Here is a 23019-nt window from a genome sequence, read left to right as displayed (position 1 = left end):
ATGCAGAACAGCATTCTTACTTAGGACAGTGCCTAAGCACATGCTTAAAGTGGAACATGTACATTAAGTGCTTTCCTGAATTCAGACCTTATGGATTAATGTATTTAAAAATTTTAAAATTATTCTATATATGGTATAAAATGTAGGATATATTTCCTTGACATTTAGCTGCCAGACACCTCAGAGGTAATACAAATAATTTAAATAAATATGTAAAGCCAATGTGAAAATTCAATAAAACTAAAAATAAAAAATTAGATGTTCCCAGAGAATCAAGAATTTCCCAGAATTTCTGAAAAAACAGGGTCATATGACCCTGTTTGATAAAAAGAGATATAGCCTGTGACAGGCTGGCTGGCTGGCTGGCTGTTAAAAATAGCTGGGCTTATCCTCGCCTATGACAGATCAGTCACCGCACCAGCTAATACTGATTTGCTGGGACCCAGGTGGCTCAATTCAGTTATCAGACTCAATAGGGGAAGAGTTGGGTGATTTCAATAAAGGGCTGGAAGAACTCAGTTGGGGAGGGGAGCTACAGAAGGGAGGCTGTCTCATGTGATTGGTCTGGAAGGGAAAGGGCAGCATGAGAGGAGGCGGCTCATGTGGCTACTCCAGGAAAAGGCCAACACCCCCGCCCCACCCCTCCCCAGGAAATGGCTTGGAGATAGACTTGGAATAAGACTAGGGGAAGGGCACCAGGGAAGAAGCCCTGAGGATCAGCAGCTCTGGCAGGAACCAGGCCTGTAGGGAGAAAGTCTGGAGGGTGAGCACTCTATGAGTGAGTGGGGCAGAAGAGTAGCCCAGGAGGAGTGGAAAATTATTTTATGTTGTTTGGATTAGAGACTGACACTTTACAGGGCCTCCCTGAGGGAAGGTAGGAGTGTTGTTGGAAATAAGAAGGAAACAGAGGTAGAGCCACAGTTGCAGTGTGGCATAATAGACCAAGGGGAGGAGGTGCTACTACATGGCCGAAAAGAGTACTTGAAACAGCAGCATGTTTATAGTAAATTGCATTTTTGAAAAGTAATAACATATCTGCAGATTTAAATTTTTAGTTTATAAAACAAGTGTTTTCCTGCTGCTGTGGAATTTGTCACAGAATTGTGTGGTAAAATCTAAGCTTTCATTTATAAACATTAAGGATTAAATCTTGGCCCCACTGAAATTCTGAAATTGACTTCAAAGGACCAGAATTTCACACAATGCTTTCAGTCCTGTGGTTACAAAGAAAAAAATTCCAAATCTGAACTGAATGTAAACTGATGCCATGTTGTTTTTCTGAGTCCGCAAACAGACAAACTGTAAGAGAAGTGTGTGAAATGCCTCGTGTACTGAAACTAGATGTTAACTCTGAAGGCTAATTACAACATTATAAATATTAACTATTTCACTGCTGACAACTTTAACAGAAATATAGCACTAATGTGCTTATGCATCACTATTGAAGGTAGTAGTAGATACTGAGGGGACAGTAGTAGGGTAGCTGGCAGCTATCAAGAATTGCTGGAATGAGGAAGCCCCCAGTACCAAGGTAACACCTGACTCTTGGATACCAAATTCTGAAAACACCTTCTTCACCTTCCTGAAAACAAAAATCCTCCACTGTTCTTTTCCAATGCGTCAAGAATGTCCACTCCCCCCTGGACAACTTCTACAATGAAATAGTATATCATCAATGTAAAATCTGTAGTGCAACAGAATTGGAAAATTAGGGGCATACTAAAACAAAACAGGGTAGATCATCAGCACGTAAACTATCAAAGCTCTATTGGCTTCAATGGAGATACAGCAATTTACTCAAGTTGAGGATCTGGCCCAATAATTTCATATCAAAATAAAAAACACAGTACATACTGTACTAATTGTATTACTCATTTTCATAAACATCTGTGACCAGATATTCCTTGCCAAGATTCTGTTGGCAAAAGAGACAAGCTTTTCAGCAACATGGAGCTCTTCTTCAGGTCTGTGTACCTCGAAAGCTTGTCTCTTTCACCAACAGAAGTTGATCCAGTACAAGATATTACCTCATCCATCTTCTCTCTCTAATATCCTGGGACCAACATGGCTATAACAACACTACAAACTGGTCAAGATTGACTTTTTAACTATTTTCTCTCTAGATTTTCAGCCTTATACAAGTGTGTATTTTTCCATGTTTTAAAAGTAATAACTTTATTTATTTCTCTACTGAAATAAAAGAAAATATTCCAGAGCAGGGGTGGGCAAATAACGGCCCCCAGGCCACATCTGGCCCGTCAGACCATTTTATCCAGCCCTCCACTCCCGCTGAGGAGCAGGGTTGGGAGTGCCCTGATACAGCGCTCCAGCCGGGGAGTGGGGTTGGGGGCTTGCCCAACTCCATGCAGCTCCCAGGAAGCAGCGGGCATGACCCCCTTCCAGCTCGACCCCCCTCTGGCTCCTATGTAGTACACGGAGGCGTGGCCAGGCAGCTGTAGATGCCACCCCACCTGCAGGCGCTGCCCCCTCAGCTCCCTTTGGCCATGGTTCCCAGCCAATGAGAGCTGCAGGGGTGGCGTCTGCAAACAGAACAGTGCGCAAAGCCACCTGGCCGCACCTTGGAGCTGGAGCGGGGACATGCTTCTGGGAGCTGCTTGCAGTAAGCGCCGCCTTGAGCCTGCACTCCTCAGCCCCGTCCTGTGCCCCAATCCCCTGCCAGCCCTGATCCCCCTCCCGCCCTCCAAATCCCTCATTCCCAGCCTACAGCCCCCTCTTGTATCCCAAGCCCCTCTTCCCCAGCCCCAACCCAGAGCCCTTACCCCCAGCCAGAGCCCTTACCCCCATCCTATGCCCCAATAGCCTGCCCCAGCTCTCATTCCCCGTCCGCCCTCCAAACCCATTGGTCCCAACCCAGAGCATCCTCCTGTACCCCAAACTCCTCATCCCTGGCCCCACCCCAGAGCCCGCTCCCCCAGGAGGAACCCTCACACCCCTCCCCTGTATTCCCAGCCCTAATCCTCCTCCTGCCCTCCGAACCCCTCAGTCCCAGCCTGGAGCCCACTCCTGCACCCCCAAAAAAGTCCATTACCAGATGTCTGTTTCCCCATCCCAGAGCCCTCACCCCACTGTACCCCAACCCGGAGCCCCCTCCTGCACCCTGAACTCCTCATGTCTGGCCACACACCCCAGCCGGAGCCCTCACCCCCTCCTGTACCCGTATCCCCAATTTTGTGAGCATTCATGGCCTGCCATACAATTTCCATACCCCAATGTAACCCTCAGGCCAAAAAGTCTGCCCACCCCTCTGTTCCAGAGGCACAAAAGAGCAACCATAAAAGTACAAAAAGAAATCTCTGTGCAAAATAGTTTATATGGGAAGCGGGGAAGAAATTTGGAACAATTAAGTGTTATATGAATATGCCAGGAAAAGATTGTACCGACATCAAAACAAACAAATAAATAAAAATTCTTTAGGTTTCAGAGTAACAGCCGTGTTAGTCTGTATTCGCAAAAAGAAAAGGAGTACTTGTGGCACCTTAGAGACTAACCAATTTATTTGAGCATAAGCTTTCGTGAGCTACAGCTCCAATGAAGTGAGCTGTAGCTCACGAAAGCTTATGCTCAAATAAATTGGTTAGTCTCTAAGGTGCCACAAGTACTCCTTTTTTTTTTTTTTAATTCTTTAGGTTCATCAGTTTTGGTGCTATTGAGCTTCTGGTTTATGAAGGTTCTATCAGGAATTCTTAGCTCTATAGCTGAAAAATTCATCACTGGTCAAAGATCCTTTCAAAAATGGTGTGACATAACATACATTGCCTAGCTATACAAAAAGAGGACAGGAGACACTTGATATGGATTTAATCAGGCTGAAATTTTATTATTTGATGTCTGGGACTACCCAGCAGATAAAAGTGTACAGTGCATGCAACTCCAAGTTTATCCAAATAACTATGTGGGGCTTCTACCAGCCCCCCATTTTCCATCCAGGTCCCCAAGCCAACCCATGGCTTGGAACTTACCATCCATTCCCCCCCACCTTGTAAGAGGGTTAAGGTGGGCTATAAGAAAGGGGGATTGGCTCCTTGCCATATTACTGCAATTATAGGAGTCCCCAACACACACACGCCGGTCCGTTCCTTTAACCAGCACCTCCTTTTAAGTCCTTTATCAGGCCATCAATCTGGTCACTGGATGCCTTCCCTATGGAGTACCTGCACTAGACATCTGCCTCACACTTACAAAATAAGTTGCAACATATAGCCTAACCATCTTTTCTCCTCACCAGAAAAGGTCCACCCTGACACCCACTGTGGGAAAGGCGAAAAAAACTCACTCCACCGAAGCCAATATGGTGGTGAGCGGAAAATTGCTTCCCAGCCCCCGTAAAAAGGAGCGACTAACGCAGTGCCCACAGCAGGTCCTAACCAAACCTGATATTCACACCTCTAGGGGAGGGAGGGTGGGTGCTGCCTTGCCTGCTGCATGGAGAAAAGTCTTCCCACACGTAAGGCTTGCACCTTTAAAGCCTTCTGCACCTTATATCCCCTGTGGGCGAGTCAGCACCACAAAACTGACCACCACCCACTTTTTTTGAAGCAGTTTCTGACCTCCTTCCCATGCCACCCCAACCGCCATAAAGCACTGATACCTTCCTTTGGCAAGCCCAGACAACATTCCCCCCACTTAAAGTGCCGTGCGGTCATTTGTGTTGATCTCAGTTCTGGTAACTGACATTGTTATAATTGATTGTCTGAGTCACCCAGACACAGGGCCATAAGACATTCTTTGATGAGTGGCCACACACTGAAAACTATTTCTTCTTGATACAGTTCTAAGGATTTCTATCCTCCTCGGTGCATTATGTAAAATACAGTGAAGAAGAAGGTCTGAACCACTGACCTCCTGAAGAGCAGTAGAAATTAATATTGAACTTTCATACATTTCTATGGAATTAAGAGCTCTGTGCAGACCACAGGCTGCAAAATGAAGCAAACAGAGCACTCAAGCAAATTTACCAGAGATTTTAGAACCTTTTCTGAAGTGCTGTATAATCTATTCAATCTAATCTAATCTGTTCTCTTGATTTTAATAAGTGCCCTGCTTCAATATTCTGAATTCTCTCTACTGGAAGCAGGGCACTTATTAAAATCAAGAGAACACTAATAATCCCAGTTCAAAGGTTAACCTTTAAGTATGATCTTTCTTTATGGATCATGAAACTCAATGACTGTGTGTTCACCTTGGTAAAGGAAGACAAAGGCCAGCCCCGGGAAACAATATGAATCAGCTAATTTGGAGGTACAGATACACGTGGGCATGATGAACAAGTGTCATAGATTTAGAGCCACTCTGTGAGATATTTTGAATGCTTGAGAGTGAATGATAAAATGAGACAAATGGAATATCGTGTTTAGAAAATGAAATGAACCAAGAAGGAAATTAGTGCTTACGGGAAGGAAGATAATTTATGTAAAAAATGCAGTGTGGAGGTTGAAAAGGATTTTTAAAGGGACTGATGAAATCCCTTTCCCCTTTCATCTCTCTTTCAACTTTTCCAATCATGCTATATGCAGAACTTTAAGAAGAAAGCATTAGCACATATCTATGTACTTTCTTTCCTAATCATTCCACCGCTGCTGTACCTCACCTATGTGGCAATATTACTCCCCAGATCTTCAGCCATGGGGAAGGAGAAAGTGAACAGAAGAAGAAATTGTTTTGCTCCTTCACTAAGGTCACTAGGTTAAATACTTTTTTAAGTGTTAAGAAATATTAGAAGTAAAATCTGTCCCTTACTGACCTGGTGGGTTGAGTTATATCATATGACAGAAGCACAGTTGCCAACTTTCACGCAGTAAACAAGCACCCCAACTTTCACAATAAGCCAAAAATCAAGCTAATCCCATTTCAAAACAAGGCCAAAACAAGCCAATCCCTAAGAACCCCAACCCTCTATGTGCACCCCTGACTCTCTCCTCCCCCTTGCCCCTGCTTGCCCCTCTTGCCCTTGCTTGCCGGGAGCTGATTAAAAAAAGCAACAAGCTGCAACAAGCAACAAGATAAAAGCCAAAAACTAGCCAAGAAGCAACTCACAAGCCAATTAAGCCAAAAACAAGCCCAATGTCTGCATTTTTTTCATGGGTTTGACATATCTGGACAGAAGGTGAACTTCTTGAAGAAGATAGTACTTTTGCACTGATTCTAAGAAAACAGACTAAAAATATATTACCTCTAAAACCCAGGGACTTAAAGTCAATAAAGGTAATAACATAACGCATGGAATGTAACGTGAAAGCCTTCCAGTGTGACTAATATGAGGCAAAAGCGGCTTATTTCTCTGTTCTTGGTGTATTTTTTTAAACATGCTGCAAGAGGTGGTAGTGCAAATGATGATGAAATAGAGTAATGGAACAAGATGAAATCTGGAAAAAATAGGATACCAACACACAATAGACAGCAGTTTTGCCAGAGAATGGGGACACAGACATCTGGTAATGGACTTTTTCCCCCCTAATTGAAGAACTGAGAACTCCAGGAGTTCTCAATTAGTGTAGATATCTCAGTATTATTGCCAGATTTTTCTGATAGGGCAAGTCTATACTACAATGTTGAGTCAACATAAGTTACGTCAACTTACAGTCACTGTAGTAATTAAACTGCTTTTGCATGTCCACACTGCACTCCTTGTGTCGGTAGTGCGTGTCTTCACCAGGAGAACTGGCACCAATTTATCTGTCAGTGTGGGGCATTGTGGGATGACCTCTGAAAGGCAGCAACAGTCAATGTAAGTAACGCAGTGTCTACACTGACGCTGCGTCGACCTAACTACATCGACGTAAGCACCACGCCTCTTGTGGAGGTGGAGCTATTAAGGTGGTATAGTGGGCGAGTTACAATGGTGGGAGTTGCATTTTATTGTAGACACTTACAGGGTTAGCTGCCTTACATCGACCTAATTCTGTACTGTATTCCAGGACATATTATTTTAGGGTATATCGTATAATACTGCAATCATTTTTTAATTTTGCCACAAGTAACGGTAGCAGAACAATAAGAATTATCTCATCATCAGATTTTTTTTTAAAACTGTTAGACAAAAAGCTTTCAATATGACTGACATATGGAGAGAAAAAATTCACCATGAAGCTCCTTAGATACCAACAAAGACTTTCTCAAAGGAGCTGAACAGTATATTTTGCAGAGTGTGTGTGTGTGTGTGTGTGTGTGTGTGCGCAGTTTGAGTTGAGTTGGTGCTAATGCACACATGTGCTTGACTGCATTTCCCCCCTATTTTTAGTAACAGTTATACAGCTCTGAGTCCCAAAGCAACTGGCATACACTATCCAAAAGCATGGTCTGCAGAGGGAGACTGAATGATGGAGAGCACACAGTTTGCTATGTTGTTTAAATTATGTCACTGTATTTTTACTCAAACAAAACTAATCTAACAGCTGCTGTGTATTTTTGTTTACATGCTATATGTCAAATCTTATTGTCCCTAAGGTACTTATGAGAGATGTTTTAGCAGTCATTTTCTTAAATACTGATGCCTATCCGAATTTGGATTTTTCCACCATTGAACAGAATGACAAGCACACGATTGCTGTACTTAAAGCAATCTTTCACAGCTGCTTTGCTTTTTCAGTGATCCCATTAAATTGACGGCATATGCCTGTGGGGTCTACACTGTTACCATACTGCTGAACAAGATGTTGATTTGTACAAAACAATCTGATAGAACTTGGCTTTATTAGGGGAAAACAGTTTGTAGGTTATTCTTTATTTTAAACTGAGTAAAATATAATTTATGAACTTGTCTCTCTGGGACTGTTACTGCACAACTGGTTATGTTAATTGTTTAGATATGGGTGCATTCCATTCTGAAACTCAATAGTTAGTAGGCATGAAAACTATGAAGTACCTTTAGTTTCTAAAATGCAGCACGAGTCACGTCTTTTCTTAAACTGAATGAAGTAGCTGTGCATTAAATATGCTGGCACATCTTCTGCTTGAGCAAGTGGACCGAAATGGTGTGAATTGTTAATGCCTTGCTGCTTTGGTTCACGGCTTGTGATTGATCATTTGTAACTATATCTACTCCTTGTTCCATGAAATCAAGTATGGAGTAATGGGTTCATCAGATTTTTGGGTTAAATTGAGAGTGAAGAGGTACTGTGTGTAGAAATAAGAGTTGCCATGTTCGGGGCTGGCCTTGTAACAGCATGGAATCTAAAGGCGATATTCAAAACCACTTCACTCATCATACGCTTACTGATTCTGAATAGGGTCCATTTGCAGGGGACATTTTGGTAGTTTTCCAATACACTTTATGCCTCTTTCGACTTCCACCACCCTGCACTTTTTTTAAAAAAAACAGCAGAGGGTATAACAGGTCAATGTACAAAATTAATGTATTTAAATAACTTGCTATATAAAAGTAAAAATAGTCTGGGACTGAAATATTCAACCCTCCTCTCATGTCAGTAATTGCTGATACCATCACAATATCAAGTAATTCCAACTACCCTGAACTCAAAGAAGTGCTTGTTAGGTATTCAATACTATAACACATTATTTTTTAAAAATTCTATTGTATTGAATTAGGCCTCAAGGCAAAGAAAAAGAGCTACACAAGCCTTCAGTTAGCTTCTCAGTCCATTCCTGTGCAATGGCGACACATTTTGCTAGTCACTATCACATGACTTGTGACTTTGCAAACAAGTAGCACATGGGACCACTGTAAATAAAAGCCAACAGCAACCAAAAGTGACAACTTATAATGGCCTGCAAGAGAGTAATCGTGTTACAGTATCTTCTGATAACATGGAAGATAATGTGTCTTTACCAACCTTCCTACAAGGCTCACCATTTTTAATTGTTACAAAAGCCTCACTACACTTTGTGTATCATCTAACCATCCCTGATTACTTATATCGATTTAAAGTGAAACATGATCACCAGCTTCAGTAGCTCTATAACAATTAGTAAAAGCTACCTAACTTAACATAGCATGTACCAGTTTACCTTTGAATAAATGAATCACTATAATTACATACTTACAATTTTTTACCTGTTCTTGTGAATACTTATATCACGGTAGTACTTAAAAAGATGTTAATGTTAAAGACAACCAAGTTAAAAAACAGCCTTAAACTCATACCTTTTAAAGCACAAAATTCAAGCACCAAAAATAATACATATAAAATTATTATAGTAGTTATATTCTCATTTAAAAGTTAAGATATTAAAAAGATTTAAAATCAAAATGTTGGAAGATGTTTTGTATTGTATTCATAACTGAATCTAACAATATCTGTTCTCATTTTTAAAGTGTCAATCTGTTTACAGCCCTCTCTTGTCCAAATTTGTCACACATCATTATAGTAAATGAAGTTGAGTGGAGTGTATTGCATATATGTAGTGTGTGTGATTATATAGATATATGTTAAAATACAGCAATAGATGTATGATGATGCAGTACATAGATGTTTAGTCTACTATCTATCTAAGATTGTTCAGATCTCTTATTTGATTAACATTTATTCTAACTGAAAATAACTACAATACAAACTTATAGCAGGCTAACCCCTGTAAAAGTTTTAATTTTCTTGAATATTTCATACCCAACTTGTGCTGACTTCTCTGGCAGGCTACTGCAAGTAATCTTGACTGAGGAAGAAACTGCTTTTTTCAGATCGCATTTTAAAAGAGCTGTCTTCCTTTTTTACCTAATAAATGACTGAACACATTTTTAGCACTGAAGAAACCTCCACTGGTTCAAAATTTTGATTCAGGCAAAGGCTCTAATGTTCAGATGCTTGTCTGATAGTTTTCTGAACTAGGTAAACCCATGACCTACTCTCCCTGTAAGCCTACTATTGTGTGAGAAGGATTCACCAGTCCTCTCCAGCAGCGGCAGCGCTCTCTGGGGGAGACCACACCCATGCTAGTCTTTTGAGGAGACTATAAAGCTCTCCCCAACTGAAAAATAGGCTTGGGAAGTGTCAGGGAGGAAGCTAAGGAAGGGTTTGTGCCTTTCTTTCCCACCCTTCCATCACTCTGAATGAAGTTCTGCATTCCTCCCCAGGAACAGTTGGGATAGGTATGGAGCTCACTTCTGAATAACTTAGTTATGCAAAAAGAAAAGGAGGACTTGTGGCACCTTAGAGACTAACAACTTTATTTGAGCATAAGCTTTTGTGAGCATGAACGCATCCGATGAAGTGAGCTGTAGCTCACGAAAGCTTATGCTCAAATAAATTTGTTAGTCTCTAAGGTGCCACAAGTACTCCTTTTCTTTTTGCGAATACAGACTAACATGGCTGCTACTCTGAAACCTGTCATTAGTTATGCAGTTTTCCCTGTTGAGCTCTCCTAGACTACATAGTATTCTTAGAAGACTCATTTTATGTGAAATTATTGTCTTTCCAGGAGCAATGTACCCCACAAAACAGTACTACCTGGAAAAATCAGAGAACAGCAACAGCAGTAAGATAAGGTTCTGCCAAACTAAGGTAAGCAGTCCAGCATCAGAGATTAATCAAAACTCTGTGAACCTCAAAAAGCAATAATATTGAGATACCAGAAAATAAGTTTGCCAGGCATTTTAGGTTACAATATAAATCAAGAGTGCAGACACTACCAGAAATTAAGCTTTCTTTCTTTTTTTCTCTCTCTCTCTCTTTCTTTCACTATCATTTAAATGCATCAAACCAAAATGCTCTTAGAATGTCAAAACTACCCTTTAAAAGTTCAAAAAATGTCAACAGCAGTCTCTGCATTTAACTCATCCAATAGAAGTTTTCTCATTTTCCTTTCCTAAAGGTGGCACTGTTGTTGGTAATGTGTATAAGTGGATTCCAGTATTCTTAAATACATAATTAAAAAAAAAAGGGGGGGGGGAGAGGGAGCCTAAAAAAAGTTCAGATTCTAGCACTTAGAGGTCAGCCTGGTGTATCAGCTATAAATGTGATGTCAGATTACAATATTTTTCAAAACTATGTAATGTGACATATTTCTGGTACCTATATTATAAAAAAAGCTTTATAAGGTCTTGTACAGATGCTGTCTATTATAAGTTTTTATTATTACACATTCTGCTGACAATTTATTGTCATACCAAATAGGCCTAATTCTCTATGTCATTGTAGACATTTTGAAAGTGAGTAAAATGCTACCTTTCCGATTTAGTCACATTTTCCACCTACTTTGAGTAGTAGAAAATCAGACCCAGTCATTTTTTCAATGCATCACCAATATACAAGTCTCCAATACTAAACTTTTTGCAGATCACCTATGGCAGTTTAAGAGATAAAATGATACGGTCAAAAGATTTCACTGTTGAGAAAAGATATCACATCATGATTAGTTCAACAAACACATAGCTAATGTAGAAAGCAGAGTTCCCCTCCCCCCCAAAAAAGCTATGGAGTCCAGTAGACTTTCATTGAATTAGCAGCCTAATTTCATATGTATCAAGCCTTTTAAAACATACTATATAGCAGGAAATGTACTTAGGTACAATAGCAGCCAACCTCTTGATGTTGTTAGACATGGTACAGTGTAATCCTCCATCCCCAACTGTGCCAAGTTTACACACACTGCAGCTGAGGATGGAGAGGGAAAAAGTGGTTCTAAGCCACTTTCCTGCACTGCCAAACCTGGGGCCAGCCAAGGCCTGAAATGGCCCCTGGTGGAACTTAGGTCCAGGGCTGTGTCACCTCTTGTGTCTGCTGCACCAGCCAAAAATCTGCCAGAACAGTGTGAGCTCTGGCTCATTCTTCCCCTCCCTGCTCCTGGCATACCCTCTGCACAGAGCAGGGGACTTGGGGATGTGTGGAGCTGGCTACACTGGCTTTGCACACCCAAGAATATCTCTGTGTATAGGGAATTTGGGGGGCAAACCTCAGCTGCACCTTCAGGTCAGTTTTCCAGCTGACAGGGATTGAGGATTGAGCCCATAGTCTTATTTTTAAATGTAAATGTTGTTGTATGTCCTAGCTTTTTTTTTTTTTATATTTGCACAGTCAGCAGAACCCTATTTCCATTTTACCATACCATCCAAAGCTACTCTGCATTAGTTAACAAGCTGTCCAGGGTCACTGCAGGTTCGCAATGTCTCTTAAAAAGAGACTTCTTCCTCAGCCAGCAGTGTCCCATAGAAGTCAACATTATTTGTGCTGAAAAAGCTAAGAACATAAAAGTTTCTACAGACTTTAGGCTGCTCAAACTTTTTAATGTAATTATTTTAGATGAAATACTAAACAAAGTAATAAGAAAAATGAAAGATTACATTGATATTGTGGACTAAGTTTCTATAAGGTATCCTGTACTGTACATCTATTTTGGAATTGTATTACAGATATGTAGTCACACATCACAAACAATGTAAATGGAACAATATTATTAATTTGATACAAAATATATTTTAGAATTTTTCTGTGTTCTTTTAATGATATTTTGAAATATAATAAAACGTAAATAATAATAATATTGTATATATAACTCTAGAGTTTTCAATATGTTGCTGTCCCATGGCATAGGCATGCTTTTGTGTTGCCCTTGGTAGCCACTATCTCATAATCCAGGGAAATGACTAAGAGACCAAAGCCCAAAGAAGTCAACAGAAATACTCCGGTTGACCTCAATGGGCTTTGGTAGGGGGCCAATAAAAATACTGAAGGAAGGACAGGTTCCAGTTTTACAGGAAAATACCAAGGAACTAAAGTGTCAAAACACTTTTCACCAGACCTCCAAGCCATCTCCTCTGGCCTAGTAAAGTATCCAAATTTTAAAATATTTGAACCATTTCTTTTCCCCATATGAAATGACTTGTTAGACCAGAATTTTCTTTGGCAGGCAGAAGAAAAAAGGGCTTGGAAATGGACTTTTAAATATAACTATAAATCAATACTGTATTATAATTAGATGCAGAATTAGAAATCGTTTAATAACTTCCATTATTTGTCTGTGAAGTCACCATATTTGTCAGCAGCCAGGATGATATGCTCAAAACGAAACTCATTTAGATAAAATTAAAAAAAATGTATGTTAACGGAACATTAACATTGAGAGGTTAATTCACTCAAAAGTCAGAAAATGCCAGAGTTCAGCTTGCACATGCAACCTTAGCTTATGCTCCTTATATGTATGCATTGCAAAAGACTATTTAATTACATGTTCACATATTATTTGTCAAATAATACAGTTATTAAAGGGAAGCTGGTAGCAATCCCTATATATTTAGATTGCCTAACACTTTCTGCTATAAAACATTCTTGTAACCTTTTCTTTGAGAAGCTTCAACACCGCATTATTTGCGGCAAACCTTTGATAGTCAGGTAAGGGCAATGCCCTGGGGCTATTCTTTGTCCCATAAAATTCCATTTCTGAGATTCATAATTTTTAAGTACAGAGAGGGCTATTATAATCATCTAGTCTGATATAAACTGTTCAAATCATCACCACTTCCCATCTCTTGCTTGCGTTCCTCAGGAAAATTTTGGCAGCATGGCAAAATAATAATTTAACATGAATAGTCTGAGGTTGGACTGATGCCACTACAAAAGTAGCAGCAGCACTACAAGCTGTTGTGGAAACCTGGAATTTGTGGAGTAGCTGTAGCGGAGGAGTGCTGGAGGAAAAAGAATGTGGATGGGCTCCCTTGTCCTGGAAGAATAACATATCCCCAGGATCGAATGCCATCCTCTGGCAGCACCACAATGGGGCAGGAACCCCTCCTCCGTATCTCCTGAGGGCAGAAATAGAGAAGACTAAGCCAGGCTCCTCCTGCACCAGCCACCTCCCAGACCCACTCTGAGATAATAGCCTATTGCTACTGCCAGCTAATGTAGTTAGACCTGATCTCAACTAGAAGCAGTCAGTGACAAAATGCTGACTCAAACTATGATGAAGCATACTGGGGCGTGGTTAGTGCTTCTCATAAAAGAACTAGTTTTTACTTTTTTTCTTTAAAAAAAAACTACAAAACTTTATATTAAAATAATATTATTTAGGTTGCAAACTCAAGCATTTGTGTGTCCATACTGTGCACCCCTAAGTGGGGCAGGGATCCTGTGGACAAAACAGTATGTGATCATGTCATTAAAGACTGAATCATAATGTATATGTACAAGGGGCAGAATTAAGTTTGTATGAACAGCCATAAATCAGGCAATCCCAACTTGATTTTACCTATGTTATTCTAGCTTCTTTTTTAAAAATATTATACAATCTGAATTTTCAAGAACCGTTTAGGGAGTAGACCTGAGCAGTTCAGATTCATTCAAGGGACAAACAACTTTGTAGTTAGAGGAGGAGTTGTGCGACCGCATGAGGTATAGACTGCCTTGCTGATGCCAAGAACCCCTGAGGGTACACAGAAGAAACTATTTCCTATCACTCCATTTTAATGCTGTCAAGTTAACCGTTAATAAATGTGAGAATCATATGAGGTTCTAATCTATAAAAGTGGCTCTGTAAATATTCTCATCAGTTATATATTTATTATTTCTCACTTCCATATCAAACATACTTAGTTCACTATTAAAAATATGGTTTTCCTAACTGCTAGCCCTGCAATCCCATCTTGGAATATGAAGACAAGTTGAGTTCTTTCTGGCTTGTAAATAATCACCTTTTCAAGCATCGCTTTTAAAAACTGGAACTTTCACATTCTCTTACTGTGTTTTTGTTTATAATTAATATATTATTTATATAGGGCTCAGTCTTGAACTCTCCTGAGTGCCCATGCAAAGGAATTAGGAATAAAAAAATCCAAATGTATTTTTAAAAATTTCATTATTTTTAAGCCAATCTCAAGTTTTTGGGGATCTAACTCATTATTTTTAAGTGTTTGAGGCAATGTTGACAGTACTGTATCATAGAGGACTAGTGCATGTTACTTACTTCTCCCAGGAGCTGGAGGAAAGCAGGAACAAGTTTATGACTCTAGCTAGATTGTAAAACTGCACTTCAGCACACAGTGCTGTAGGTACTAGTAACACTTTACAAATATATTTTAGAACAGTTCCTGGCCTAGAAATTGACAATACCAAAAAAAAAAAAAAGAGCAAAGGTGTTAGCAGACACAATCATTCTCTATCAATAATGGAAGGCTGGGTAAAATAAATTGGATACAACATAAAATAAATTATGAAAACAAAATACTAAAGATCATGGCAATGGTTGTACCAATGTATTTATTTTCTAGAGTATTATTTCTACTTACCACTGCTGAGATCTTCCATTTTTGCTCCATGAATGTTGTACAGATGCTTTGCTGGTGAAGTAAGATTCATTCTTATTGTGCAAGCATCTAAAAACTTCACAAAAACAAAACTGTCTCACTAAAGATGGTTCAAGACTAAATCCTATTTAATGCAATAAAAAACTGCAGATCCAGTCTTAATCACTTACAAACCTCATACTTATATGAATTAAATAAAAGCCTGAACACAGTGGTAAATTCATGGTATAAAGCTGTTGGACCTCTGATTCTTTCACTGACCTAGACACATGGACAGACTAAGTACACATTACTTAGTACTGACTCTAAATTCAGTAGAATGCAAATTTACAACAAGAAAGAAACTGAGCATTCTATATTGTTTCTCAGAAAATCCAATTCTATCGATGCAGGAAAAAAGGTGAAATCCTCAAAAAAATCTAGTGTGATAAATAATTTTCACAAAATGTGAAATAAGATGAAATACTGAAAAATAACAAAAAGGCATACTTTTAAATAAATATTGGATAGGACTGTCAACTAAAGCAATCATTACAACTGTTTTAAAGGACAAAGTAATTAGGGCTTCAGATTTGTCACAGCATTTTTTATCAAAAATCACAAAGCAGTCATGGTAAATTTAGTAGAAGTTATGAGTTACAAGATTTACTGTGACCTCTCCATGATTTATGATAAAAAAAAAATGCTGTGACAAATGAAATTCAACTATTCCTCATAGGCCAGCATCCTTTTCCTCCTCTGCTGCTGCCTCCTCCTCCTCCTCCTGCCAAGGGGGCACCGACCACCTGCAATGCCACACTCTGCCCCGGCACTGCAACCTTACTCTCGGCACAGTGAGGAGGAGAGGCCTTGGAGGGCAGGGAAGGGAGTTGGAGAGCAAACCCAACCCACTCTCACCCTGCAGCAGTGACTCCTGTCCTGAGGGGCTGGGCCTGGCTCCCAGCTTGCCCTGCACTCACCCCCACAGCAGCAGCTTCTGCAGCTATTCTGGAAGTTGCAACCTGGCACACAAAGTCACAGCGCTGTCCAGGTTTGGCTCAACCGCCCTTGATGGAAGGGTGGTCAGGGTAAACTCAAGCAGCATGCTACCCCACACACCAGGTTACAATGCCACTCACTGAAATTTGGACTGGCCGCCACCCTGTCATGATAGAGGGGTGGCTGAACGAAACCTGAGCAGCGCTGTGAATCTGTGCACCAGGTCACAATGCTGGGGCCCAGTCCCACAGGACAGGAGCCACAGCTGCAGGATGAATTTATTAAACTCACATAGACACAAGTCACCGACAAACAGGAAAATTATCATGTCGATGGCATTTTTCCTTACAATGACAAACCTGCAGCCCTAAAGATAATTTATAATTAAGATACTACTGTTCATAAGAAAACCTAAGGGCTTGATCCTCAGCGTTTCATCTCCCCCAATCCTGAAGGCAGCCCTTATTGTCAATTGCTCTAACTTATGCAGGTGACACCTCTCTTGGCCCTCATGTCCTCAACCCATCTCAAAACTCCCCCTACATGGAAGGGAAAGCATATGGCATAAAGCTGGCTATGCAGGCTTTACAGCACCAGAAATTCCCCCTTTTGTCAAGGGAATCATCAGTTGCTCCTTTATGGCAGCTGTAAGTCACCTTTACATCATTCCAGTGGTGCAAAGGAGACTTAACCTGGACTGAGGATCTGGCCCTAAATATTTTATCTTTCATAAAAAACAATTTGTGATATCATCATCAATCATTTGTATTACTTGAGGGCCAGGAGGCCCCAAAGAAGACTGAGACCTCTTTGAGTATGTCTACACTGCAATTTAAAACCTGTGGTTGGCCTATGCCAGCTGATTCCGGCTCGGGCTCCAGGGCTGACAAATCGTTGTGTAGAAGTTTGACCTTGGGCTAGAGCCCGAGCTCTGGGACACCATGTGGGTGAAGGGTCCCAGAGCTTGGGCTCAGGCTCGTGCCCAACATCTACACAGCAATTTTTAGCCCTGCAGCCCGAGCCCCACAAGCCTGAATCAGCTGACCTGGGCCAGCCAGAGTGCTTTTTTCCCCGTGTAGACATACTGTCAGTGGTAGGTGCAGTACATACACACATTACAAGACATTCTTCCACAAAGAGCTCACGATTTCAATAAAGAGTGCAAGGAAATATTATCATTCCTTAGTTACCTAAGCTACACAAAAGATATTTGCCCTGTGTAAAAGCATTGGGTGGGTAGGCAGAGATCTTGGATCACACTAGAGGTAAAACACAATGTGGCAATATCTTAAGAAGACTGAAGTGACTGAAGCAAATGGCTCCCTTTGGGTGATGGAAGGGTTTTGACACACCAGCAGAGATGAAAACACCCCTGTGGTATTTGCTGCTGAAGTGAAGCCGTGGGGGCTGGCCTGCCTCTAATACTTTCTAAAATCATAATTCAAAGCTCTCAATATATGTTAAACTCGAGAAATGTAACCATTGTTTCATTTCATCTCCCATCCATAACTGAACAAAGAGGTTGTTTTTGTGTTAATTAATGTAGGTCATTAGTACTCGGAAATTGTTTACTCTTTGGATATAATGTCCTGATAGTAAAGGTAGAAGCTGTGACTGCAGTACAAACTCTATTATCCAAATGCTTTGGAAGACCCTGGGGAAGTCTGGACAATTAGGTTGCACGTAATCAAGAATATTTTAAATTCAAATGAATAGAGATTGAGGGACCGTTTCAGAAAAAGGTCAGCTTTAGAAAATCAAAGCTGTACTATAGCATTTGTGTATACTTCTATGTGATTAATATTCAGTGATTCCTTCCATTTCTTTCTAGTTTTTGTATATATTGGAAATAAATTGATAATGTTAAAAGAAAAGTGAACAAGATAAAAATATTGCAGCAGTCTAGATTATGTAAAATACCTATTACATTTTCAACATCCTGCTATAATTTCATACTGAAGCAATGGAATATTGTGACAGGGTGTACCAGGCCTTCTTTGCCCCCCATCGGAGGCATTGCTACACTGACAAACCCACACAAGGAAAAGCATCGCCTAGGAAAGACGGATAGTCAATTTAGATGTCCAAGCACTGCCTAGAGAAGCCTCATACTGTCAGGACCAACAAGCCTACGGCTAAAGTAATCCTTGCATGCATAAACATGGGAAACTTGACTAGGAGGAGAGAGGTTATATTACCTCTCTATTTGGCAATAGTGTGACCACTGCTGGAATACTGTGTCCAGTTCTGGTGTCCACAAACCAAGGAGGATGCTTATAAAGTGGAATGGGTTCATAGAAGAGCCATGAGAATGATTAAAGGAGTGGAAAACATGCCTTATAGTGATTGAATTTCTTAAGTCTATCTATTTAGCTTAACAAAAGGAAGGCTGAGGGGTGACTTGATTGCACTCTGTAAGTACCTACATGGGGAACAAATATTTGATAATGGACTCTTCAGTCTACAAGGCAAAAAGTATAACAAAATTTAATGGTTAGAAGTTGAAGCTAGCCAAATTCAGAATGGAAATAAAATGTATATTTTTAACAATGAGGGTAATTAACCATTGGAATAATTTACCCAAGCTTGTGATGGATTCTCCATTACTGGCAATTTTTAAAATCAAGATTGGATTTTTTTAAAGATAAGTTCTAGTCCAAAAAGTAATTATTCTGGGGAAGTTCTATAGTCTGTGTTATATAGAAGGTAAGAGTAGGTTATCACAACGGTCCACTCTGGCCTTGCAATCTATGATCCTCCAGCGGATAGAGAGGCAGTGGCCAATCAGACCCCACTAGGTAAGATAAGAAGGCTTGTCTGCTTCTTCTGAGAGAGAATGCTGAGTGACGCTGGGACAGGAGAAATAAACCCTGGCTCTAACCAAAACACCCAGACCCAGGTTGGAGCCTAACAATCAGACTGCATCTTCAGTAATAATTTGTGACAAACTGTTTATTTCGTTGTGGAGTTTAAAATCCCAGACAGGCATTTTTTAGTTGAATTTCAATTAATTATTACAGGACTAGAAAGTGGTTCACTGCACAAGACACCTTGCTTATGATGAGTTCTGAAAGATATACAATGGCAATTTCTTATCCTTGAACCTTCAGATAAAAGCCTTCCTTTGTCCTAAAAGCAAAAATCATGTGCAATTAAGAGTTTCATGTGTTTCAGGAACGGTTCTTGGAATCAGCAGCTTCATCATCATGTATGTGGCTTTTTATGGATACTGACATGGATTCCAAGAAGAAAGTCTATAATCAGCTAGAAAGATTTTTATTAAACCAGATTCCGCTTTGTGAAGACGACCAATTCTTAGATTTATTTTCATTTTGTTTTTTCTTGTTATCTCTGCAGTGCCCTCTCATGGCCTTATCACATCACAACTTGCCCAGCCTTGGCTCTCCACTGGTAGTTTGCTGCCTCTTGAGTGGTAGTGGCACTTTAGCCCTCTGGCCAAGATACATATAAGTCCTACCCCTTCTAGAGTGTTACAATCCAAATGAAATTAGAAACAAAAAACACAGGATTGTCCGATGACCTTCTGTAGGACCCCACCCTTTTATTCAGGTCTTGTCTTCAACAGTCCATATGTCAGCCAGTTACCTACGGTTGGGCCACCCCTTAGAGCAGGAGGATCATCCAACCAGCAAACTAGCTTAGTCTCTGGGCTTCAGCCAGACTTCTCTCACATCAGGAGAAACAGCACTCTGCTGTTCTTCCTAGACTGGGCTAGATCTTCTCCTTTTAGCTCCCCTATCCATGCCTCACGTCTGCTGCATGTATAGAAAGGAGGGATAAATTGGATCCAAAGGCTTTCATTAAACCTCTCATTGCCAGTATGGGGGCCTATCTGCCTCATCACATGTCACTATTGTTTCCAAAAATCACAGCATCTAAACCATTACTAGAATGCTCCAGATTTGTTTGACCTAAAGATCTGAGAACTGAATATTAAAAATGTCTCCAAATTTTTCTCATTTTCACAAACTTTTCTGAATGTTGTCTGAAAGTGTGATAGGCTAATCAAGGCATTTAGTATCAACAAGATCTTGACTGTCTGAACCTTATTGCCTGCCTACAAAATAGTAGCTATTGACAGATGGAAACTGTGCTTTTCTTTGAAATGTGTAACCTAAAGGAGTTCTCATGGAACTCCTGGTCTTCAAGATACCAGCTGCTACTACATCAAAGATCTTGGCTGTCATAAATCTTGTTCATCTTTGTTTAATGCTAGATAGGTTCTACCAATGACCTTGGCCATGCTCCAAGGATTTTGTGCTCCTCCAGCAATGCACAGAGGGCAAAAAAGACATGTTCAGAATTCCTGAGCAATCCTGGGGCTAATTTAAGTTTTGTTGGAGGCTGAACATGCCCACAGGATTAGAGGAAAGAAAGGTGAAGAAATACCATTTGTGGCAGTGTCTTCAATTCAGTCACCTTCCTTTAGGTCCTGTACGAAGCATATCTTGGCTTGACCTAAGGATCTATTCCAATGTATTTAAAGTGTCCTGGATTTGTAAGAATGGTATTTATAAGCCTATTAATCAAACAAGGCCTAAAAGTTTGGTTCCTTTACATACCATTTTAACTGAGACTCACGCACTATTGCTTCTGCATGTAAGGTCAAATCCTAAACTATACTTACTCTGCATATCTGCATCTTCCTGCTGTTTTCTAGTCATTTCTCATAGCTTTTATAAAGATCCCATCCATGATTTGTATATCATGCTGGAACAGGTTTGTCATACCCAAATTCCCAAGCCCTGTTGAAAATACAGTGGTATTTCTCCAAGCAACTGAGCCAACATCATGCATTCGGAAGACAATTCTATGGAATTGCTCTCCCTCACTATGCCAGAAACTAGTTACTTTTAACTTTACAAATAGTATAAATGGCAAAAAACAAATGTATAGTATTAAAAATCTTTTAAGATTTAATAATGTAAGGTGTTGAGCATCATATGGGTAAGACAATTCATTAAGAAATTACAATCTTTTGTAGTGTCCTTTTAAATATTATCAGTATGCAACACATACTTTATTAAGAATGCATGTTTTAATACCCAGTGTTCCTTTTCTCCAATCTGTACAGTAACCATAGTACTTAAGCATATGAACTATCTATAGTTCTGGAGTTGTGCAATAGTGTGCAGTGAATACAAATTTAATGAACACTAAAAAGGTGAATCACTCTAGGAATTGTGTGACATAAGCTGAAACGGTCACTGAAATGATGCCAGTGAAATTACATGTCATTCTCTGAAAGAAAATAGCACACAAGTTACTTTAAAGATGACAGAAATGGCAATACTTTGACCAGGTGAAATTCACTGTTCATGGAACTGTTGAAAAGAAACAAGAAGAGGAAATACTGAAGACATTATTCATCCATCATGCCCATTCCAGGTCATCCAGGTGACATTCCTTTTTCAAAGTGCCCATATAGAAAACCAGGGCTTGAAATAATGACTTTTTTTTTCTACCACTGTGGTAAAAATTGTAAAAAAAAAAATTGTCCAGTTATATTAGTTCCATGTTCAACTGTAACAGTAAGCTACATGTCTTGCTCCAAGAGCAGAAACATTCTGCAACTGTTATCATGCACCAGACTTGTGTATGTCTACACTTCGAGCTTGAAGGTATAATTTCCAGCTCTAGGAGACATACCCATGGTAGCACTGATTGAGCTAGCTCGCTAAAAATAGTGTAGCCATGGCAGCACGAGTGACAGGTCTATTTTTACCATACTAATGATTAGAGCTAGCATGGGTATGCCTCCTCAAGCTGGAAATTATACCTTTGAGCTCAAAACGTAAACATATGTTTCTCTGCCAAATACAATGAAATGGAAGAAATAACGAAAACACATAATCCACAAAGCTTTGTGTTTCCTTGCTTTTTCTTTCCTTCTTTCATTCCCCAGTGCAAGTTAGAGTAGCTTCATGACTGCTGTAACATGGACTGGAAGATAACAGTTCAGAATGGGCTGCACCACCAGCCAGGATTGTCAAGTACATTGTACTCCAAACTCCTTAGCTGCTGCCTAAGGCAAGTTTAAGTTTGGAGAGATGCAAAGGGGATTTAGTAGTTGAGTATATAGTCTATATTTAAAAAATGCCTTCCGGGGATTTCATCCTGAGTTTGGTAAACAGAATTAAATGTTTGTATAAGTCATTAAAGTCAAAGAAACATCTTATGTATTCTTTAGTTAAGACCTCATAGAAGCTACTGAGTTCTGAATTTCCAGAAAGTTGCCCTTTGATAAGAAAACAATTGCAAACTTGTCCAGCATATGTCCTATAACAGGGGTTCTCAAACTGGGGGTCATGAGGTTATTACATGGGAGGTAATAGTCTCTGTCAGGCGAGCTGTCAGCCACCACCCTCAACCCCACTTTGCCTCCAGCATGTATAATAGTGCTAAATATGAAAAAAAAAAAGTATTTTTAATTTGGGGGGCGAGGGTTTCAGAGGCTTGCTGTGTGAAAGGGATCACCAATACAAAAGTTTGAGAACCACTGTGACTGCATACAGATTCAGGGTCTGCAGTGTCTGGAAGCAAGGCCTGCAGCAGAGCCAGTCTCCAGGCAACCTAATAAGCACAGTTGACCTGTAGTAAGCTGTCTGATTGGTTACATAGCCTCTCTCAGGGAAGGACTGCTTTCACACCACAGCAGAAGCTAAAAAAAGGTGAGAATATCAGAGGCACATGGCCCACACAGGAACCAATGCAGTGCTTTTTGCATCCAATTGCACACTTGGAACTGAAGAATTCTGCATGAAAGCATCTCTTCGAGTGACCTCTAGAATTGCAGTCTCTCTCATCAGGGG

General features: G+C 40.1%; 1 protein-coding gene across 3 annotated transcripts in view; it reads right to left on the bottom strand.

The window, feature by feature from the left end:
* DCDC1 (doublecortin domain containing 1) overlaps positions 1 to 23019 on the bottom strand; it is a 420018-nt gene that overhangs the window by 313652 nt on the left and 83347 nt on the right. For all 3 annotated transcript variants that reach the window (XM_073347762.2, XM_073347767.2, XM_073347768.1), the window contains exon 7: positions 15191 to 15284. In XM_073347762.2, coding sequence (XP_073203863.1) covers positions 15191 to 15284 — 94 coding nt within the window. The remainder of the gene's footprint in view (positions 1 to 15190; positions 15285 to 23019) is intronic.

Source organism: Lepidochelys kempii, chromosome 6, assembly GCF_965140285.1.
Source record: "Lepidochelys kempii isolate rLepKem1 chromosome 6, rLepKem1.hap1, whole genome shotgun sequence".
Classification (NCBI taxonomy): Eukaryota; Metazoa; Chordata; order Testudines; family Cheloniidae; genus Lepidochelys; species Lepidochelys kempii.
The sequence above is the reverse complement of the archived record's forward strand: the minus strand, read 5'-3'. Positions and strand labels throughout refer to the sequence as shown.